Genomic DNA, 20,884 nt, shown 5'->3' with positions numbered 1-20,884 from the left:
ACTACTACTACTACTACTACTACTACTACTACTACTACTACAGCTACTGCTACTGCTATTACTGCTATTACCTACTGTTAGTACTTCTATAATTACGGCTATGTGGTCTTGTGGTATTGCACCGCCTTCGGATTTGGACGTTCTGGGTTCTTCTTCTTTTCTTCGCGTTCGCTCAGCTCAGATTTTAAGTCTACTCTCCATCAGATGTTGCTGTCCTCTGGAGATCCCCCAGACTCCCGTGGAGCTTAGTCCTCGGGCTGATTGAGGCAGTCGGTGGCCAGTATTTTCTACTAAAGTTGGGCAATTTTGTAGGATGTGTGGACCTGTCATACTTCATGGTCCACGGGGGCACTGACCTGTAGTTCCTACCTGGAATTTGGGATGGTGGTGGTGTTTAAATCTATCATGACCAGTTCGCATCCTAAAGAATGTGGCCTGCTCTTGTCTGGTCAACGATAGCTCAGTTGGTAGAGCACTAGCTTCACACGCAAAGGGACAAAGATCGATCCCGGGTGCAGTCGAGATATTTTTCTGACCCTCCCCCCCCTGTCCACCCAGCAGTGATTGGGTAGCTGGGTCTGTTAGAAATGGCAGAAAGTATTTTGTGATAGACTAGCGTCCTATCCAAAGGGTAGAAAGTAATTGCTATTGTCTGTTTCCCGCTATAGAAACCGGGATAAACTCCGACTCCACGGGCTCTGAAGGACTACTATATATATTTTTTTTAACTTGTCTGGTCAACTGGTAAAATAGGTCAACCCAATTGTAGTTCGAATGCTGTCAATAAGTCAGTAACGGGGATCTTATGATGTTTTTTGTTTCTTTATATAATGAAGCAGCCTAACCATACACCCTAATGACCCTAATGTGCGGCTATGTGGTCTAGTGGTACGACATCCGCTTTCGGATCGGAAGGTCCTGGACTCGAGCCTCGCGCTCGGCGCATAGTTGAGTCCTTGGAAAAGGTTCTTTACTCACATTCTCTCACCGTACTCAGGTGTAAAATGAGTACCTGTCCGTTAACAGCGTTGTCTTTGTCCGAAAAATTGTAATATCGCCTAACAGGCGTAATGTCCCGTCCTACATGTTAAATGTTGCTGTTGACCAGGGACCCCTTGTAAAGCGCTTTGAGCACATTTAGTGGATATTGCGCTATATAAAGCTCAATTATAAAATTTTAATTTTTTTAATGACAGATGCGGTACAGGGGGAAATGGAGGGCAAACGAGAAGAGGAAGACCTAGGTCTAGTTATATAAAAATTATCCTAGAATGGATAGATATGAATAGAAGAGAGTTGTACGACGGGAGGAATGGGCAGACATTTGTCATTGCAGAGTGCGGGCAGCCAACCTCAATAGTAGTAGTAGCGTATGGCTACACCTCCAAATTTATCTCGTCGACCCAGCTTCCAAAGTCTTCCTCCGCCCTAAGGACTGTTTCGTAGCCACCCTCAAGTTTAGTGACTAGGCAGTGGAGGACGATGTGATCGCTGGTCTCTGGGGCTGCCAGACATTTCTGGCAGGTATCACTGTTTCCAAGTTTCCATCTGCACATATTTGATGCAGTTCTGCCATGTCCAGTTAAGAGGCGGTTTGAGGAAATCCAGTATTTCCTGGCGTTATTGAATTCAGGCACTCTTTTGGTTGGATCTTTAATGATGTTTCCTCCTCTTGGTGTTTCCCTGTTCCACACCTCTCTCCAGTCCTCCTCCACACCGAAGCCAACCTCAATGAGGATAGTAAGTAAGTAAGTATGTATATGATGAAGCATCTTCCTCCTATAGCAATCTGGTTCCTTTCTTGGCGAGTACATCCGCAACTTCATTACCTCCAGTGCCACAGTGAATAGAAGAGAGTTGTATGACGGGAGGAATGGGCAGACATTTGTCATTGCAGAGTGCGGGCAACCAACGTCAATGAGGATAGTAAGTAAGTAAGTATAGGGAATGAGATTAGCGGAAGAGTAGCGTCCCTTGATTGGACGTCACCCATAGTATGTGACGTCACCGGCGGAAAAGTTATAAGAGGAGGAGAGACGCATGTTCACAACCAACATGACGTTCTCTCTCTAATAACTTTTCCGTAGTAGTAGTAGTAGTAGTAGTAGTAGTAGTAGTAGTAGTAGTAGTAGTAGTAGTAGTAGTAGTAGTAGTAGTAGAAGTAGTAATATCAGCAATAGTAATACTTGTAAGAGCAGCAACTAGAAGAAAAAGAAGTAGTGGTGGTGGTAATAGTAGTAGTAGTAGTAGTAGTAGTATTAGTAGTAGTAGTAGTAGTAGTAGTAGTAGTAGTAGTAGTAGTAGTAGTAGTAGTAGTAGTAGTAGTAGTAGTAGTAGTAGTGGTAGTAGTAGTAGTAGTAGTAGTAGCAGTAGTAGTAGTAGTAGTAGTAGTAGTAGCTTGCGAGGACAACCAACATGACGTTCTCTCTCTAATAACTTTTCCGCCGGTGACGTCATAGACTATGGGTGACGTCCAATCAAGGGACGCTACTCTTCCGCTAATCCCATTCCCTATATGATGAAGCATCTTCCTCCTGTAGCAATCTGGTTCCTTTCTTGGCGAGTGCATCTGCAACTTCATTACCTCCAATGCCACAGTGAGATGGAATCCATTGACGGACGATGTGATGGGGCCTGCATACTAGATCTAGGGATGTGAATAGATCTTCGATTTTTCCATATTTTAACTTAGAAGTTTATAGCTACTGAAGAACCGAGAGGGCATCAGTCAGGATTACTATTTCCTATGTTCTGTCGGATTATTTGCAAGACAAGTTGTAGACTCTCATTAGGCATCTACTTCAGCTCTGTAGTTGGTACGGTGTATTCCCGCTGCTCTAAAGAATTTGTCCTCTGTACTATTTGGATAGTTTGTGTACTACTACCACTACTACTACTACTACTACTACTACTACTACTACTACTACTACTACTACTACTACTACTACTACTACTACTACTACTACCACTACTACTACTACTACTACTACTACTACTACTACTACTACTACTACTACTACTACTATTACCACCACCACTACTTCTTTTTCTTCTAGTTGCTGCTCTCACAACTATTACTATTGCTGATATTACTACTACTATTACTACTATTACTACTACTACTACTACCACCACTACTACTACTACTACTACTACTACTACTACTACTACTACTACTACTACTACTACTACCACTACTACTACTACTACTACTACTACTACTACCACTACTACTACTACTACTACTACTACTACTACTACTACTACTACTACTATCTATTACCTACACACTACTACTTTTCTTCTATTGCTGCTCTACAAATATACTATTCTATATACTACTACTACTATATACTACTACTATACTACCACCACTACTTTCTTACTACTACTACACATACATCTATACTACTACTATACTACATACTACTACTACTACTACTCACTACTATACTACCACTACTACTACTACTACTACTACTACTACTACTACTACTACTACTACTACTACTGCTACTACTACGTTAATCGCTTTAATGGACACGTGTATCCACATTTGCAGGGTAGTGCTGTAAAGGGGAGTGAGTTGGTATAATAAATCAAGTTCTCAATGAAATCCTAATTGCCCCGTGTTCTGTCGTTCTTATACAGGTTATAGACCGGAAGGAGGAGGAGTTAGTTTTACGGGTAACTGGACTTTGTGATGACTGTAGTCCAAGTAAGTAAATATAAGGATGTGCGCCTATGTGGTCTAGTTGTATGACACATGCTTTCGGATCGGAAGGTCCTGGGTTCGAGCCTCGCTCATCGCATAGTCGAGTCATTGGAGAAGGCTCTTTACTCATATTCTCTCACCGTACTCAGGTGTAAAATGAGTACCTGACCGTTAACAGCGTTGTCCCCGTTCGAAAAAAAATTGCTATATCGTCTAAAAGGCGTCATGTCCCGTCCTACATGTTAAATGTTGCTGCTTGCCAGGGGACCCCTTGTAAAGCGCGTTGAGCACGTTTAGTGGATATTGCGTTATATAAAAGCTCAATTTAAGGATGTCGTTAAGATCTATGAATCGATTTCCGATTGGTAGTTATAATGAAGATAATGATATTAGTGGTAATGATATTTAACATCATACAATACAATGAGGAGGTGATATTTTCGTTTCGTCTATCATACACATTTTTTTTTTTCATAATTTTGTCTCGAATGTTTCAAACAGTCTCGACAGAAGCCTTGGGTTGAACGCTTATTGGCAGAAATATAAGTTGTCTTAATATCAAAATTCTTGATAAATCAAACAAAAAACTTAGAGCTTTTATATATAGCACAATATCCCTTAAACGTGCTCAAGACGCTTTACAAAGGGTCCCTGGTCAACAGCAACACGTAACATGTAGAACGAGACACGATGCTTGTCACGCGATGTTACATTTTTTCTCCGACAGAGACAACGCTGTTAACTGCCACGTACTCAGTTTACACCTGAGTCCGTGAGAGAATTTGAGTAAAGAGCCTTTTCCAAGGACTCAACTATGCTACGAGCGAGGCTTGAATCCAGGACCTTCCGATCCGAAAGCGAGTGTCTTACCACAAGACCACATAGCCGCAAAGAAGTCTTGGGTTCAAGAATTATTAGCTTACTATAAGCTTACTGTCATTTTAATATATCGATATATTTAGACGACCTCTAACTTTCAAATACGTGTATAGTTTTTGGGTTTTTATTTTTTTAAATTTTTTTTTTATTTTTTTTTATTTTTGGCCAACTTAGATAAAAGGTGTTTGTGTCTTAGAATGGCATAAATGCTTGAAATAATCATGTTGTCTTCGCATCGTGTAATAGCCAATAGCCTTTAAAAACCTTTAAAAGCTCTGTGAAATGTTCATGCGTTGATACAATTTTTCAAAGTTATAAAAATAATATTCATTGTTAATTTAACAATTTTCCATACACGATCGCTGTTTCAAAACATTGGATATCCAACACACAAATAGGAGTCATAGTCAAGTTTCGTCGTGTAATTTTTCCTATCAATATTCATTTAATACGTATCTATATCCACTTTTATAACATTCGAGAGTTTCAATTAGTTGATATATAAAATGCAAATAATATCCAATGTCATTGTCATCGAAATCAAATATTATGTTTGTTGTAAGTTCCTTACAGGGACGGCTGGTAATAATGGGCAGGGTGGGCAAATACCAGCCTGTTTTTTCAAGTTATATGCTGTATTACTAGGTCCGAAATAATCTAATTTAAATTAGATAATTTCAAAAGTTATTACTTAAACTTGATACTTCGTACTGAAATCAATTTGTGTGTATTTTTGATAGATTGCGAATCACCATGCACCCCGTAATACATAAACCAGGATACGCTCCTGTTCTTTTTATCAACCCCCTCCCCCCCCCCCCTCAAACCACTCCACTCCGCCCACATCGTCATCTCATCGTCTTGTCGCCTGACAGTGAACTCCGATTTTGCTGTCTGGCCTCTCTAGCACTAGGTCGGGCTAATTCAAATGAGCCCACCTTATAAACCAGTGAACACTAAATTAAATAGAGATTTTGGCAAACGTACTTTTTCTTATTTATTGCCTTACTTGTGCTGGTACCATTGATGTAATGACTTTGGGAAGGTTTCAGTATTGAATTTAATTTATTAATTTACTAATATATCAATTTAGTATTAACTTGTGTTGTTTTTATATATTTGTTTATCCATTTAAATTATTTCTTTTTTTTTTCTCGTTTTCCTTAGTGCTTCTCAAAACTCATTTATTTAAATTGTTTTCTTATTTGATTTTTTGTTGTTTTTTTTGTTTTGTTTTTCTTTAACAAATTAATTTGTTAGTTCTTTTTTGTTCCAATTCTTAAAGTAATTACCGCTGTATTTTTATTGCCAGACTAAATATTTTTGCAAAACAATGTAATTTTCTATTGTATTTCCTCTAATAAAACAAAACATTTTTATTCAAAAGTCAAGACTAAATAAATATATAAAATACAACCACCATTTTGGTTTTCTCAACAATTGAATTAGTATACGATAAATACTCTTCTGAGAAAAGAGAGAGTTGAATTCTAACTAAGTTATAGAGGAAATAAAGACGTTTAAAGGAAGGGTGGGCAGATTCCGTACTTGCCCGTCCTGAAGCTAATACATACATAAGATAGTTCGTGATGAAGAGGCGGGAAGCTAGGGGTTGGTTGGGTAAGGAGTAAGGAGTAAAGATAACACGGTCGTTATTGTCATAGTCTAACGAATGCATGAGGAGAGATTGGTAGCATTGTTTTGTCTTAATTGTATTGTATGAATTATTGGCGACAGCCTAAGATTAAATAAACTTTGTTTTTGTCTTTTTTTTACTATGGAACTGATACTTGTCATAGCAGACCTGCCTACTTGAAATAGGAAAATAAAAATCGTAGTTTTCAGGATTAATAAAATCCTAGATATTTTAACTACCCTTTAACAAAATCACCGGAATTTTCGTCTATTATAGGTATCAATTTTTTAAAAAAAAACGAGAAAAACTGATTGCAAACGTAATAATGATGGTGGTGGTAGTAATGATGATGGTAATACTATTATTGTTATTATTATCATTTGTTATTATTATTATTATTATTATTATTATTATTATTATTATTATTATTATTATCATTATGATTATTATTATTATTATCATTATTATTATTATTGTACGTATTGGTGGGATTACGATTGTTTTTTGATTTTTTTTTGTGTGGTTATTTATGGTATCAGTTCATTGTTTGGTTCCATTTATCATTTTTTTTCCACTTTCATGTATGTTGTCATCAAATTGTATGATTTATTGGCGAAAGCCTAAGATTGAATAAACTTTGTATTATCGTATAGTAATCATCATTGTCGACGACATCGTCGTTGTCATCATAATCATCATCATCATTAACAACAACAACAACAACAACAACAACAACAACAACAACAACATTAACATTAACAACAAGTACTACAATAGCAATAAAAACAATATCAACATCATCATGTAATTTCCGTCATCGTCTCCACAACTATCATTCTAACCAACAGTACCACCAAAACCACTACCATAATTACATCCTCCCTCACCGTCTCCTCTTCCTCTTCCTCCTCCTCCTCCTCCACCACCACCACCGCTACCACTATTCCAACCACTACCACCACCGGCACAATCATTCTAACCACCAAGAGAGCAGTAAAAATGATGCAAACTCGAGTCATATCGCTGTTGTTGCTTCTCGATTAAAACTTTACAGTTACTACGTACTACTGAAAACCAGTAATGTAACAGAAATATTAATCTCGCCGTTGAGGGATTAAAGCATCTCTTAAATTTTTCGAGTGAACGAAATGGACTTGTATTGTCAAGTTGTCGCATTATGTCTCTTCGCTTTATTTTGTTGTTGTATTCTCTTTCGTGATTCATTTTTGATTACGTTTGGTATAATTAAAATCTACCTGTATTGTCATTTCATTGTGAATGTGATTATTTGTGGTTGAAATATTTTTTTTTAAGGTGAACAAAAAAAAATAAATAAATAAATAAATATATATATATATATGACCGAATCATCTTTGCCCCACCACTATAAATAGGCTAGAACCGCCACTGGTTCCTTATCTTGAATGGCAGATGAAATCATGACGATCTCAAGCCTTTGGAAAAAGGACTATGCCCGCCAACACAAATACGCCTTTGTCAAATGCCCATGGGCTGGAAGAGCCATGCAGGTGAAGTTCGAAGTTCAAGGCAGATCCATGCTGAAGATTTTCTACACTGGAGAAGAGTGAGACGATCTTACTACTTTATTTTGCACAATATTTCTTCTTCTTTTTTTTTTCCTTCTATCTTTAATTTTTTTAATTTACATTTCTTTTTTTTTTCGTTCTGCAATGGGCGGTGTTCGTGGCTGTTTATATTAGTTTCTCCCGTTTATATCGTGTTGGTGGTTGTGGTAGTAGTGGTGGTGGTGGTGGGGGGGGGGGGGGGGGGGGGGGGGGGGGGAAGGGGGCGAGGTCTCAGAGGATAAGGCGTAAGGCGACGATGCTCTTCCATCCGGGAGACTAGTGTTCGAGCTGATGTTTGTTGTCGTTGGGTTTTTTAAAAAAAATTGTTTTTCTCTTGTTTTGATTATAATATTTTGGTTTTTTTTTCTTAGGTTTGGTTCTATTTTTTATTTTTTAGCAAAACTAAAACTGATATGACAAATACAGAGGAAAAAGAGACGATTTAATAAACTTATATAAAAGTTAGCTCAGGATAGAGAAGGATGGAAACTGTTTGTCTGTGGCCTATACCCTGACCCAGGGTGAAAAAGGCAATGATGATGATGATGATGATGATGATGATGATATAAAATTGTCTATTGCTTGCCCGCATAACATTGATTTTACACACTTTTTTTGTTTGTTCATTTTTCTATGGTTACATTCACACGAGAGACACCTTTAAGATATGAATCACCAGATGTTCTATCGCGATTCAACAAAACTCATTTTATTTATTCAATGTTTAGTTTTGAACATGGAATACATTGATTTTAATACCCAAAAAATGGTGAAACAATAACTTCTTTTAAACATGCAGTTGATAGAGGACTCCACGCAGTATTGACACTGAATGATGCCTACACGATGAATGAGATTTGCTTTCCTACAACGACGACGACTACTACTACTACTACTACTACTACCACTACTACTACTACTACTACTACTACTGCTACTACTACTACTACTACTCTTACTATTACTACTTCTGCTACTACTACTACTACTACTACTACTACTACTACTACTACTACTACTGCTACTACTTCTTCTACTACTACTACTACTACTACTACTACTACTTACTAACTCTACCTACTACTACTACTACTACTATACACTACTACTACTACTACTACTACTACTCTACTACTACATACTACTACTACTACTACTACTACTACTACATACTACTACTACTACTACTCTACACTACTACTACTACCTACTACTACTACTCTACTAACTACTACTACTACTACTACTACTATCTTACTACTACATACTTACTACTACACTACTATACTACTACTACTACTATACTACTACTACTACTACTACTACACTACTACTACTAATACTACTACTACTACTACTACTACTACTACTACTACTACTACTACTACTACTACTACTACTACTATCTACTACTACTACTACTACTACTACTACTACTACTAACTACTAACTACTACTACTACTACTACTACTACTATAACTACTACCACCACTACTACTACTACTATACTACACACTACACCACTACACACACGACAACTATACCACTACTCCTACCACTATAGTTGCCAAAAAACGGGTCGTGTCATTTATGACTCGTTGGACACGGGTAAAGATTTTGCTTACTGCACAAAAAAAAAAAAAAAAAAAAAAAAAAAGAAAAAAAAAAGAAAAGAAAAAAGGTCGTTTATTGGTCGTTTCTGTGATGACGGATAACCGCGGTTTGTATTCTTCTGTCGTAGATTGGTAGTCTGTAATTTTAGTTTCAGACTAGCTTCAGAAATATATCGTTCTTAAAATTATTTCCTATCTCTGTTGACCGTGTCCCTTTTACCTGTCTTTTTTATCTTTGGTTTCATTGTATTCTCTCTACAGTTCTTATTTCCACATTTTCTATCCCTGATTTTATTGGTTTGTCTCTAGACTCGATTTTTTGTCAGGTATTTTTACTTCTAATACCATTTAAAGTGGCTGAGTGGTTAAGGCATTGCACTGTGACCCGGAAGGACCCAGGTTCGAGCCCCGCGTCAGGCACTTTCGTTTTTTTTCAGTGAGCAAGATTATTAACCCCCAAATTGCTCACTTGGACAACATGGGTGATTCCTGTTGACATCAGACATCTTGTTTGATGAGTTATCTATATTCCTTCGTGGAATGTCTCGGCGACGATATCTTATTATGTCGTGGCGAAAAAGGCATAATTATTTTTTAATTAATACCATTTAATGGATGGTGTTGTGACTCCTAAGAATCTGTAATAATTATTTTTCCCCTTTTATCCTCTACTCACAGTTTTCAATTTCCACGTTTATACGTTTGTATATATGATCTAATATTTCAATTTCAGTTATCCAATAACAAAGTTGATGTTGAAAAAAGCAACCAGCAATCGATGGATGTTCACAAAACACAGTGCTGACGGCTATTTCTATCTTGCTGAGACTCGGCAATTAATGGGCAGTAACAGGCAACAGCGCATTGGACAAGAGATGCATGTGCTCATGGAGGATATCTTTGGCACCATCACAATCCGGAATGTCACATATGGTAAATTATTCAGATATTTTGGCCGTAACCCCGTCATTTAGATACAAATAGATCCACATTCTTCTCTTTATTTTCACGCCTATAGGGAATGAGATTAGCAGAAGAGTAGCGTCCTTTGATTGGACGTCACCCATAGTCTGTGACGTCACCGAATGCGTCTCTCGTCCTCGCTTCGAGGACAAGAGACGCATGCGCACAACCAACATGACGTTCTCTCTCTAATAACTTTTCCGCCGGTGACGTCACAGACTATGGGTGACGTCCAATCAAGGGACGCAACTCTTCCGCTAATCTCATTCCCTATATTTATATTTCACCTCCACTTTTGTGTTTGATATTAGTTAGTAGTTTTCGTCTCGTAACATAATCAAGTCTTGTTCAAAGTGGTCAGAAACGAAAGGATTTAACAATGACTAAAAAGGCGAAGGACCATGGAGAAAGAATTAAAGGAAGCAGGCCTGTCCTGGAATACAGCCACCGCAAAAGCAGCCGATCGCATAAAAAAAAATGGAGATGTCTGGTGGATGCCCTATGTGCCTCGAGGCCTGAAGAGGATTAAGTTTCAAGTTTCAAGTTTCAAGGTTATTCAATCTTAGGCTTTCGCCAATAAATCAACAATTTGATGACAACATACATGAAAGTGGGAAAAAAAATATAAATAAATAAATAAAAATGGTAATGGAACCAAAAAATAAACTGATACACCACACAAAAATACAACAATCGTAATACCATCAATACGTACAATAATAATAATAATAATAATAATAATAATAATAATAATAATAATAATAATAATAATAATAATAATAATAATAATAATAATAATAATAATAATAATAATAATAAGAAGAAGAAGAAGAAGAAGAAGAAGAAGAAGAAGAAGAAGAAGAAGCAGAAGGAGAAGAAGAAGAATAACAATAACAATAATAATATTACCATCATCACTACTACCCCAATCATCACCGTTACCACCACCACCATTACCATTATCACTACCACTATCACCATCACTTTTACATCTCCAATCAGTTTTTCTCATTTAAAAAAAAAACAAAGTAAGTAAGTAAAAAGTCTAACGCGAACAGTGTACACATTAGTTCACTCGACTCAGGCGTGTGTGGAGAGGACTGGGGCTACTGGGCCTACTTTCGGAATTGGCAGATATTGTAACGGTGTTAGTCCAAAAATTGCGCCACTTATACTGCATACAATGTACAATGATCCTAATAATTTAGCAATGACTATGAAAAATGTTTTTTTCTCTTTTTGAGGAAAATTTTTGTCTAAAATCAAAGCCCTATCTCCACTGAGTAAAAATGTTTTTGAATGTTGAAAATCCATTCATAAATAAACAAGTTATGCAGTTTCAAAGGTGTCATTTAATTGAATGACCCGCAAAGAGGAAAAAAACGCGAAAATATGGGACGCTTTTTCGGCATTTTTTTTTTCGACCTTTGATTGTATCTTGCGTAATTAGTGGATTAAAAGATTGAAACTTGAAGAGCAAATTAGGATGGTGTTTTGCAAAATACGGGAAAAGTACTCGTCATATTCATATGAAAATTTACAACCAAAAAGAAGAAATGTTCACGTATTACCTTGTCAGCGACAAAACCTCCACGCCCGGTAGTTTTAGAAATATTTTACTCCAAAGAGTACAAATCTATTTTCAACGGTCTTCTGGTAATCGCACGAGTTTTGTCGTTTGACATAATCTAAAATAACCTTTTTTCTAAATGTGTGCCAACTTTCAGTCATATTCATCGATAAACAGCGTCGTAATTAATTTTTAAAAATAGCATATACGAAACGGCTTCGTCCCATATTTTGACGCGAATTCGGGCACTTCGTGAGCGAAAAAGAGGCCCAAAGATTTGTGCGGGATAGTCATTGCTAAATAATTGTCTTCTGGAGTGGGGGGGGGGGGGGGGGGGGGGGGGGGAATTAAAATAAACATTCAAAGACGCGTCTGCCTAGTCAATCCATGGAAATTTGCTATAAAAATGTTCATACTGGTCAATAATTCTGAAAAACATATCCTACGTGGCAGTATCTAAGTTTTAAAAATGAGCCTAGCTTTTATACATATATTCCTCCGAGGACGAGAGACGCATGCGCACAACCAACATGACGTTCTCTCTCTAATAACTTTTCCGCCGGTGACGTCACAGACTATGGGTGACGTCCAATCAAGGGACGCTACTCTTCCGCTAAACTCATTCCCTATAGATCTAGATAGGATAGATCTCACTCCCTTACAAACATGAGATAGTATAGGTCGAGATTGTAATAAACAAAAATGAATATAAAATCCCCAAAAACGAAAACAAATAGCAAACACTGAACGTTTCGGGCTCAAAACCATTCTTCAGCCAACAACAATAACAACAACAACAAAAACTCAATGAAAACATAAATACGAGAGCGAGTCCAAAAAAAAAATAAATTAATAATAATAATAATAATAATAATAATAATAATAATAATAATAATAATAATAATAATAATAATAATAATGATAATAGACTAATAATAATATAATAATAATAATAATAATAATGATAATAATAATAATAATAATAATAATAATAATAATAATAATAATAATAATAATAATAATAATAATAATAATAACAATAATAATAATATAAATTATTCATCCAAAAAATGGAAATTCGTTTACAGACGTGTGACAAATGTCCTATTGAGTTGATTTTCTTTTTTCACGTGACGTTATATTGGCTCAATTGAACTTACGCATGTACCCTATAAACCAAAAGTTGAAAATTTTAAATCTGTCTAATTTGACAAAGTTATGGCAGTTCAAAATGGCTGCCCCCACGAATGTCCGTCAGCGACATGGAGCTGACATTGAATGTCTTGTATTCGAAGAAGAAACATCGGAGTAAGATTTTTAAACGCCTTGGGGAAAGTTTATAAAACTCAGGATTTTGTATCGGCGTGTTTTTAGGTGGGTTGAACGTGTATCTCGCCATTTAGAAGAAAATGAGATGCAATACAACGCCTAACCTGAAATCCTCTCAAACATGTTTTCATCTGACAAATCTTGTGACGCTCGCCGTCCAAGCAAATAGCGAATCAAATAAAGACAGAAGCATTGATGAATCTGGTAGAAGAACTTCCCTTGATGAGATAGCAGGTACAAATAGAGATTAAAGCGGCAAAACGCAAGGATTTGTAGAGTTAGACCTGATTTGGAGATGGAACGAACAGTTTCTCCGTGAAAATATCCTTCCACACACATGTGTCAGGAAAAGGGAGTAATCCATGGACAACGCTGTCTCATCTCCGTATTCACCAGACTTGTCAACACTTTCAGGCTTCCATCTTTTTTGTCCACTGAAGGAGTACTGAGGGGACGTCGCTTTGAAGATGATGAAGCCAAGACAATAATGAAATAAGGCTGAAAGTTCAGTCAACGAAGTTAATAATATAATAATATAATGGTATAGATTTATAGTGCGCCAAACATCCTTCTTCAGGAGAGCTCTTGGCGCATAACATAGATTAAGCCCTAACACAGTACACGAACAACGCTAATTATACACATAATCAAAGAAAGCCTGTCGGAATAAGCATGTCTTCAATCGACGCTTGAATTCCTCTAGTGAAGACGAAGAACGTATCTCTAGTGGTAGTAAATTCCACAACCTTGGGCCAGAATGCTGAAAGGCGCGTTTTACGAGGACGGAATACATGGCTTAACAAAAAGGTGGACTTTGGCTATCGAGCGAGACGGAGACTCCGTTGAGAAATAACATTCTACTCAGCTAATGCCAAGCTTTAGTTTGGGGCATGATGCATGGTAATGATTCAATTTGTTTTAAAGTTAAAGTATTAAGCAGAGTCCCATTACTTTTTGACTCACTCTCGTACAATACGTCCTTTCTGTATTATGTCGAGCTTTTTATATAGCGCATTATTCACTAAACGTGCTCAAAGTGCGTTACAAGGGGTCCCCAGGCAACAGCAAAAATTAATATCTAGAACGAGACATGACGCCTATAAGGCGATATTATAATTTTTCCAACAGATACAACGCTGTTAATGACCAGGTACTCAGTACGGTGACAGAATATGAATAAAGAGCCTTTTCCAACGACTCAACTATGCGCCGCTCAGAGCGAGACTCGAACCTAGGACCTTCAATTTAATATACGAAAACAGATAAAATGGATGTTTCGGGTATCCCCTTTATCAGAATGAATGAAACACTACAGACGAATTCTGTTTTGTTGATAAAGGGAAAACCCGAAACGTCCAATATAATAATTCATCTAGTCTCTTACTCCGCTCAATAATATATCGTTTAGCATATAAAATAAGAAAGAAATACAGAATTGAAACGAGATAATTGATAATTGAGCTTTATATAGCGCTATATCCACTAAATGTGCTCAAAGCGCTTTACAAGGGGTCCCTGACCGACAGCAACATTTCACATATAAGACGGGACATGACGCATGTTAGGCGATATTACAATTTTTCGGACAATGACAACGCTGTTAACGGCCAGGTACTCATTTTACACCTGAGTACGGTGAGAGAATGTGAGTAAGGAGCCTTTTCCAAGGACTCAAATATGCGCCGAGCGCGAGGCTCGAACCCAGGACCTTCCGATCCAAAAGCGAGTGTCATACCACTAGACCACATAGCCGCACATATACCAGTCAGGCCATAGACAACAGTTACATATTTTCTTTCACGCGGACCTGAAAACGTTGATGTCACAGACCTCTTTCATTATTTTTCCAATTGCAAAACTAAATATTCTAGCCTCGTTCAGCGTTTTGAGCATATTTAGTGGATACTGTACTGCATAAAGGCTTCGGGTTTTTCTTCCTTTCTCTTTATTTTTTTCTTTCTTGTTTTTGGTGTTAATCTACTTTAAAATTCACTCCACAGGTTCTAGTATGCATCTTGACACTTCTAACATGTATCGTAAGGAAAGGCATTTTAAATAGTTTGCTGTGTCAGTGTAGAAGACATTGGGTTTTTGGATCGATAAGACGGAAATAAATTTAATACAATAAACTGAAAATCGTTTCTGTCTTTAAACACTGAGATTAATCCCGGCCCCACGGGCCTTAAAGATCGGAAGGTGGGGACTTGCTACCATTTATCAGAGATGTATTATTTCATTATATCTTTTTCTTTCATTTTCTGCCAGAAAAGAACAGATGGATGAATAGTCAAAACTTGAAAGTCTTTGAGACCAGAGGAAAACCCACGAAAAGTCCATTGAAAGATGAGGCATCCGACGACATTACCACGATTTCTGTGACAGAAAGTTCCACGTGGGACAGCACCATGGCATCAAAATGGGATCCGGGAACAAGTATTCTCGATATTGCAGATATTGGAGGTGTACATTTTCCTGCGGTTCTACACACCAATGAAGAGCATTCGTTGTTCATGCCAGACAATGAAAGTGAAAGACATGACTCCAATGCGGAAGAGAATGAAGTCACGGAGACGGATGGAAATGAAAATGAAACAGAAAAAGAGGAATTTAAAGAGCAGAGCAACGATAGGGACGACGACGAGGGAGATGACGGCACGGGTGATGACGGAGAAGAGGAAAACAAAAGCAATAGTGAGAATGAGAGCCATCAGCAGGAGGATGACAAAAAACAGAATAACGAAACAGAAGGGAATGAGATGGAAATAGCAGACAGCGACGAAAATGGTGAGGAAATAAACCCCGAACAAACAAATGTCTATTCAACGACCACTCTATCAAATGACTCTAATAAATACCAAAAAACTTCTCCAAGATCACCTCATTCTCAAAAAGAAACAACTGCAATCACCGTTAAACCATTTTCTCTAGTGGATAAGGTTCCATCAAATTTCGCAAATCCACTTAAAAGACCATTGGCCTTATCCAAAGAAACAACGACAAACAATATCATCCAAAATGATGGAATGGCTAACGGTCCAACGAAGATGACTCCTCAACCACTCCCATCAACTCGGAGACCAGTTGACATACGCACTCGCCCACCTAGACAAACAAAAACAACCAATTTCACACCAAAAGACGAACTGAGTAAGACCCTTCAAACTATCAAACCTCGACCGCATCAAACTTATCCGAGACCATTGGGTATACAAACTGCCTCACCAAAAACGACAACAAAACGGTTTATTTCAACCGACGGAAAGGCCAACTTTCCGACAAAGGTAATATTTCAACAACGTACAACAACTCGAAGACCAAATGATATATACACTTCTCCATCTAGAAAAACAACAACAGATATCAATCCAAAAGACGAATTGAAGAAGACGTCTCAGAATATCATACCTCGACCTCATCTAACTCCTCAGAGACCTGAACAAACACAAACTATCTTAGTCCACACAACAACCATTAGTCCTGAGGTCAATTCTAACGAATCATTCAGTGATGGTAACACAACAGACAATACTATGGTGGGACATGGACTTCAAAGTCACGGAAACACCACAATCCATGCTTTAAATAAAAGCGAAGCAAATGCCTCAACAGAAATTATATCTCCACTAAACCAAGAACTTGGCAAAACAATATCTCCGGAAATGGACAACATGGAGAAAACAACTGAATTGGTTGAACAGGAAAACAAAACAAAAACGCCCCCGAAATTACCGGGAAAAGATCAAACGGACAAAGGCAATCAGAGCCTGGCACAAATGGAATTTGATGAAACTGAAAAGAAAATGTCGACACACCGTCCATATTACTATACTAACAGCACGAAGGCCCTACCTGAGATAGGCATTTTACTAGGAAACACAACAACAGACAATCCTACTACAGCATATATTGAAAAAAAATCCACCTTAGCAACTGATGCTTTAAAAATTACCACACCTTCGAATGATTCAATCATTAAACCACCTGGGTCAAATAACTCTTCACCGACAGAGACTGGTATAATTATCAATGGCCAATCCTCCATTGAAACAAATGATTCTACACAAGCTAGCAAATCTCCCCAATCAGATGAATTTTCTGAATCTGACACATTACAAAACAATACTGAATCCTCTGAATCGGGTACCATATCCGTAGATGACCCTGAGCCAGACAACACAGAATCCTTTGAATCGAGTAACATTTCTGTAGCTGACAAAGTACCAGACAATATCGAATCTTCTGAATCGAGTAACATTTCTGTAGCTGACAAAGTACCAGACAATATCGAATCTTCTGAATCGAGTAACATTTCTGAAAATGGCTCAGTACCATCAGAATCACCCGAGTCTAGTATCATCACTGCAACTGGTCCAGTATCAGACCATACCGAATCATCTGAATCGAGTAACAGTTCTGTATCTGAATCAGAATCAGACAATACCGAGTCCTCTGAAACGAGTAATATTTCTGTAAGTTACCCAGAACAAAACAATACCGACTCCTCTGAATGGAGTGAAACGGTTTCAGCACCAGACAATATCGAATCTTCTGAAACGGGTAATATCACTGCAACTGACCTAGTATCAGACACTACAGGGTCATATGAATCGAGTGGCATATCTGTAACTGATCCAGTGTCAGACAATACCGCGTCTTCTGAATCTGGTAACATTTTTGTAACTAACCCAGAGCAAAGCACTACCGAATCGCTTGAATGGGGCGACACTTCTGTAACGGACTCAGTACCACACAAAACAGAATCCTCAGCATCAAGTTCTCCCTTTGATTGGAATTTTTGGGACAAATCCACACAATCGAGCTCTCCGTCCCCCGAAATCACCACCGAAACTTCAGCAACAGAACCATATTCATCAACACCGCAATGGTGGGGTTGGGATTGGCTCGATCCTATGTTTTCTACTCTTTCTTTACCATCTGCAACACAAGAAATGACCGAATCCACCCCCCGGTCGTTGTCAGGTGACCCAAAGCCACCAATCAATTGGTGGGACAACGGATGGGGAAGACCTGTACCTCAACATATTGGAGGAGATTCTAGCGACGATGAATTCTCAACTCCAGACTGGTTATTGGGAGGGTCTACCGACTCAACAGTGGGAAAACCGGGAGGGGAGTGGTTCATGGAAAATAACGCACTTGGCCCAGGAACGGTTCCCAACCAAGATCAAAATCCTTTTCTAATGGAAGGAGGATTTCCTTTTATTAAAATTGGAAATATTAAGCCAAATGATAAAGAGAGTGGAGATGACGGTAACGATGGAGATAATCGGCCAAACGACGAAAGCAACAACGTATTCAATTGGCCGTTTAGAAGAGGAATGGCACGTTCACTACCAATGCCGTTTGAAGCAAATGAAACAAATGTACCCAGCGATATTCAAGAAAATAACACTGGTGATGAACCTGCTGTGTTAATTAAACCAGTGAGCGGTGATATTGAGGACACAGACAATGAAAAGTCAAACGAAAAGGAAAGCAGTATCCATAATGATACAATAACTACTGCCCCATCTGAAAGAGATAACGATACAGACAAAAATTCAAATTATGAAAACAGTATTGAAAATGAGGTTGAGGGGTCACGAGACGTAATTGACAATTTGAGTGAAAGTTCAGAATCAGACAAGGATCAGCAACCCGAGGATGAAACTGCTAATCCTGTAAGTAAGAAAGGAAAAAAGAAGAACAAAGGGAAAAATAACAATAAGAAGAAAAAAGGAAACAAAGAGAAAAATAAGGATAAGAACAACGACGAAGATGAGAATGTTTCGCTGATTGTCAAAGAAGAAATTGTTGAAGAAGAAAATGGAAAGATACTCAATGAGGAGGAAACCTTGCTTACAACGCTGGATGGCGATAAGACAAACTCTACCAAAATTCTATTTGGCGTGCAGCAGCGTATCTTTTTCTCAAGTTCTGCTATGACAATTTCACTAACAAGCTCTTTCTATGCCCTTATGCTTATTAACGCCGTTGCAATGATAATTATGTTGAAACTAAATTAAACAATTAAATATAATACGCCAGTAAGGAATCATAATTCTAATTTTATAAGCAAGGTTTTATGATTAACTCTGACCATGAAAACTAAAAACAAACACACAAACCAACACCTGTTTTTAAAGAAGGCAACCGTGTTTATATATATATATATATATATATATATATATATATATATATATATATATATATATATATTTATTTAGAGTGTTGGTGGGTACTTGTAGGTACGAAAGTGCTCGATAATGGTGGTTAGAGCTAATATATAATGTAAATTTTCACTCACATTTTTTTGCCGAGACGACTCGTTCCTGTGTTCCTTACCTTAGGAACACAGAAACGAGTCGTCTCGGCAAAAAAATGTGAGTGAAAATTTACATTATATATATATATATATATATATATATATATATATATATATATATATATATATATATATATATATTATAACCACGAATGTAGGATAGATCTTGATTCAGAGATAAACCTAATCAGTTACAATGGTGCGGTTTTGTAACCGAATAACAATATATACACAGGTCGTGTCCATTATACGAGTACAATATGACATCTCTTGCCTTAGACAATTCTATTTTGCCAAGATGAGTCATTTAAATATATCGATAGTTGAAGGACGAGTTTTCTGGCCAATTTTTTAAATATCATACTCTCTCTCTCCCTTTTCACACACACACACACACACACACACACACACACACACTCTCTCTCTCTCTCTCCTTTTCTCTTTCTCTTGGCAATGTAGTTTGCTTGTTCCGAATCCCGCACCATTCTGGTCTTGTGTCAAAAATTGTTTTTTTAAAATGAATTTATTTATATATTTATTGTATTTATTATGATTATTTTTTGTTATTGGAAAAGTTTAAGAACATCTCAATGCATTGATATTTGCAGTTTTAAAATCTGGCCGAAATGAATAAAGCCTTAAAAAAAAAAATCAGAATCTGATATAAAAGTGTGAGTTACAAGAAATTAATGGGATAGCATTGCGGCAAACTCTCTTAATAAGACGGTTTTGTATTTACAATAGATAATTACAGTAAATATTAATCATACCGCCATGTCTATCCAGAACGACGGGATATTATTATTTTACTTCCCCCCCCCCCCCCCCCCTTGATTTACCCCGATATTAACAGATCGATAAAACGGTTCACAAATTACCTGTTATAATTATAACAAATAAATAGTTATGATTTTGTCCATGTTCATCGGTAAGTTGGTCATGTGAGTGAGAAATTAGCAGTATGGTTGGAAGGGGCGGTGGTTATTTTTACAGAGGTTCTACAGTGCTTCCGACGCGTAGATAATTTCAGCGTCGGTTAAAAGGAAGTGAATAGAATAGTCAACAGATGTAGAAGTAGAGAAAAGGGAGCAAAGAAAATTTATGACAAAGGGGACTACGGTATAGAAGAGATCGGAGGTAGTCTAGATCCAAGAGCAAAATATTCGTGTAGCTCGTCTGAAACTATTTAAAAGTCCCACACCGATACAGCTCCAGGGTCTCCTTTAAATAAGGACGCACTTCGATGGTTACAACTTTAAGCATTTTA

General features: G+C 37.4%; 1 protein-coding gene across 2 annotated transcripts in view; it reads left to right on the top strand.

Moving 5' to 3' along the window:
• Nucleotides 1-19,339, top strand: part of LOC144969712 (uncharacterized) — a 25,372-nt gene extending 6,033 nt beyond the window's left edge. For both annotated transcript variants that reach the window (XM_078908873.1, XM_078908874.1), the window contains 4 exons: nt 3,652-3,718; nt 7,662-7,815; nt 10,164-10,363; nt 15,558-19,339. In XM_078908873.1, the coding sequence (XP_078764999.1) occupies nt 3,652-3,718; nt 7,662-7,815; nt 10,164-10,363; nt 15,558-19,318 (4,182 nt within the window). In that variant the 3' untranslated portion in view covers nt 19,319-19,339. The remainder of the gene's footprint in view (nt 1-3,651; nt 3,719-7,661; nt 7,816-10,163; nt 10,364-15,557) is intronic.
• The last annotated feature ends 1,545 nt before the right edge of the window (nt 19,340-20,884 follow it).

Source organism: Berghia stephanieae, chromosome 3 (genome assembly GCF_034508935.2).
Source record: "Berghia stephanieae isolate SIO BIC M18660-M18661 chromosome 3, UCSD_Bste_1.3, whole genome shotgun sequence".
Classification (NCBI taxonomy): domain Eukaryota; kingdom Metazoa; phylum Mollusca; class Gastropoda; order Nudibranchia; family Aeolidiidae; genus Berghia; species Berghia stephanieae.
Note: the sequence above shows the minus strand (reverse complement) of the source record. Positions and strands in the feature narration are given on the sequence as shown.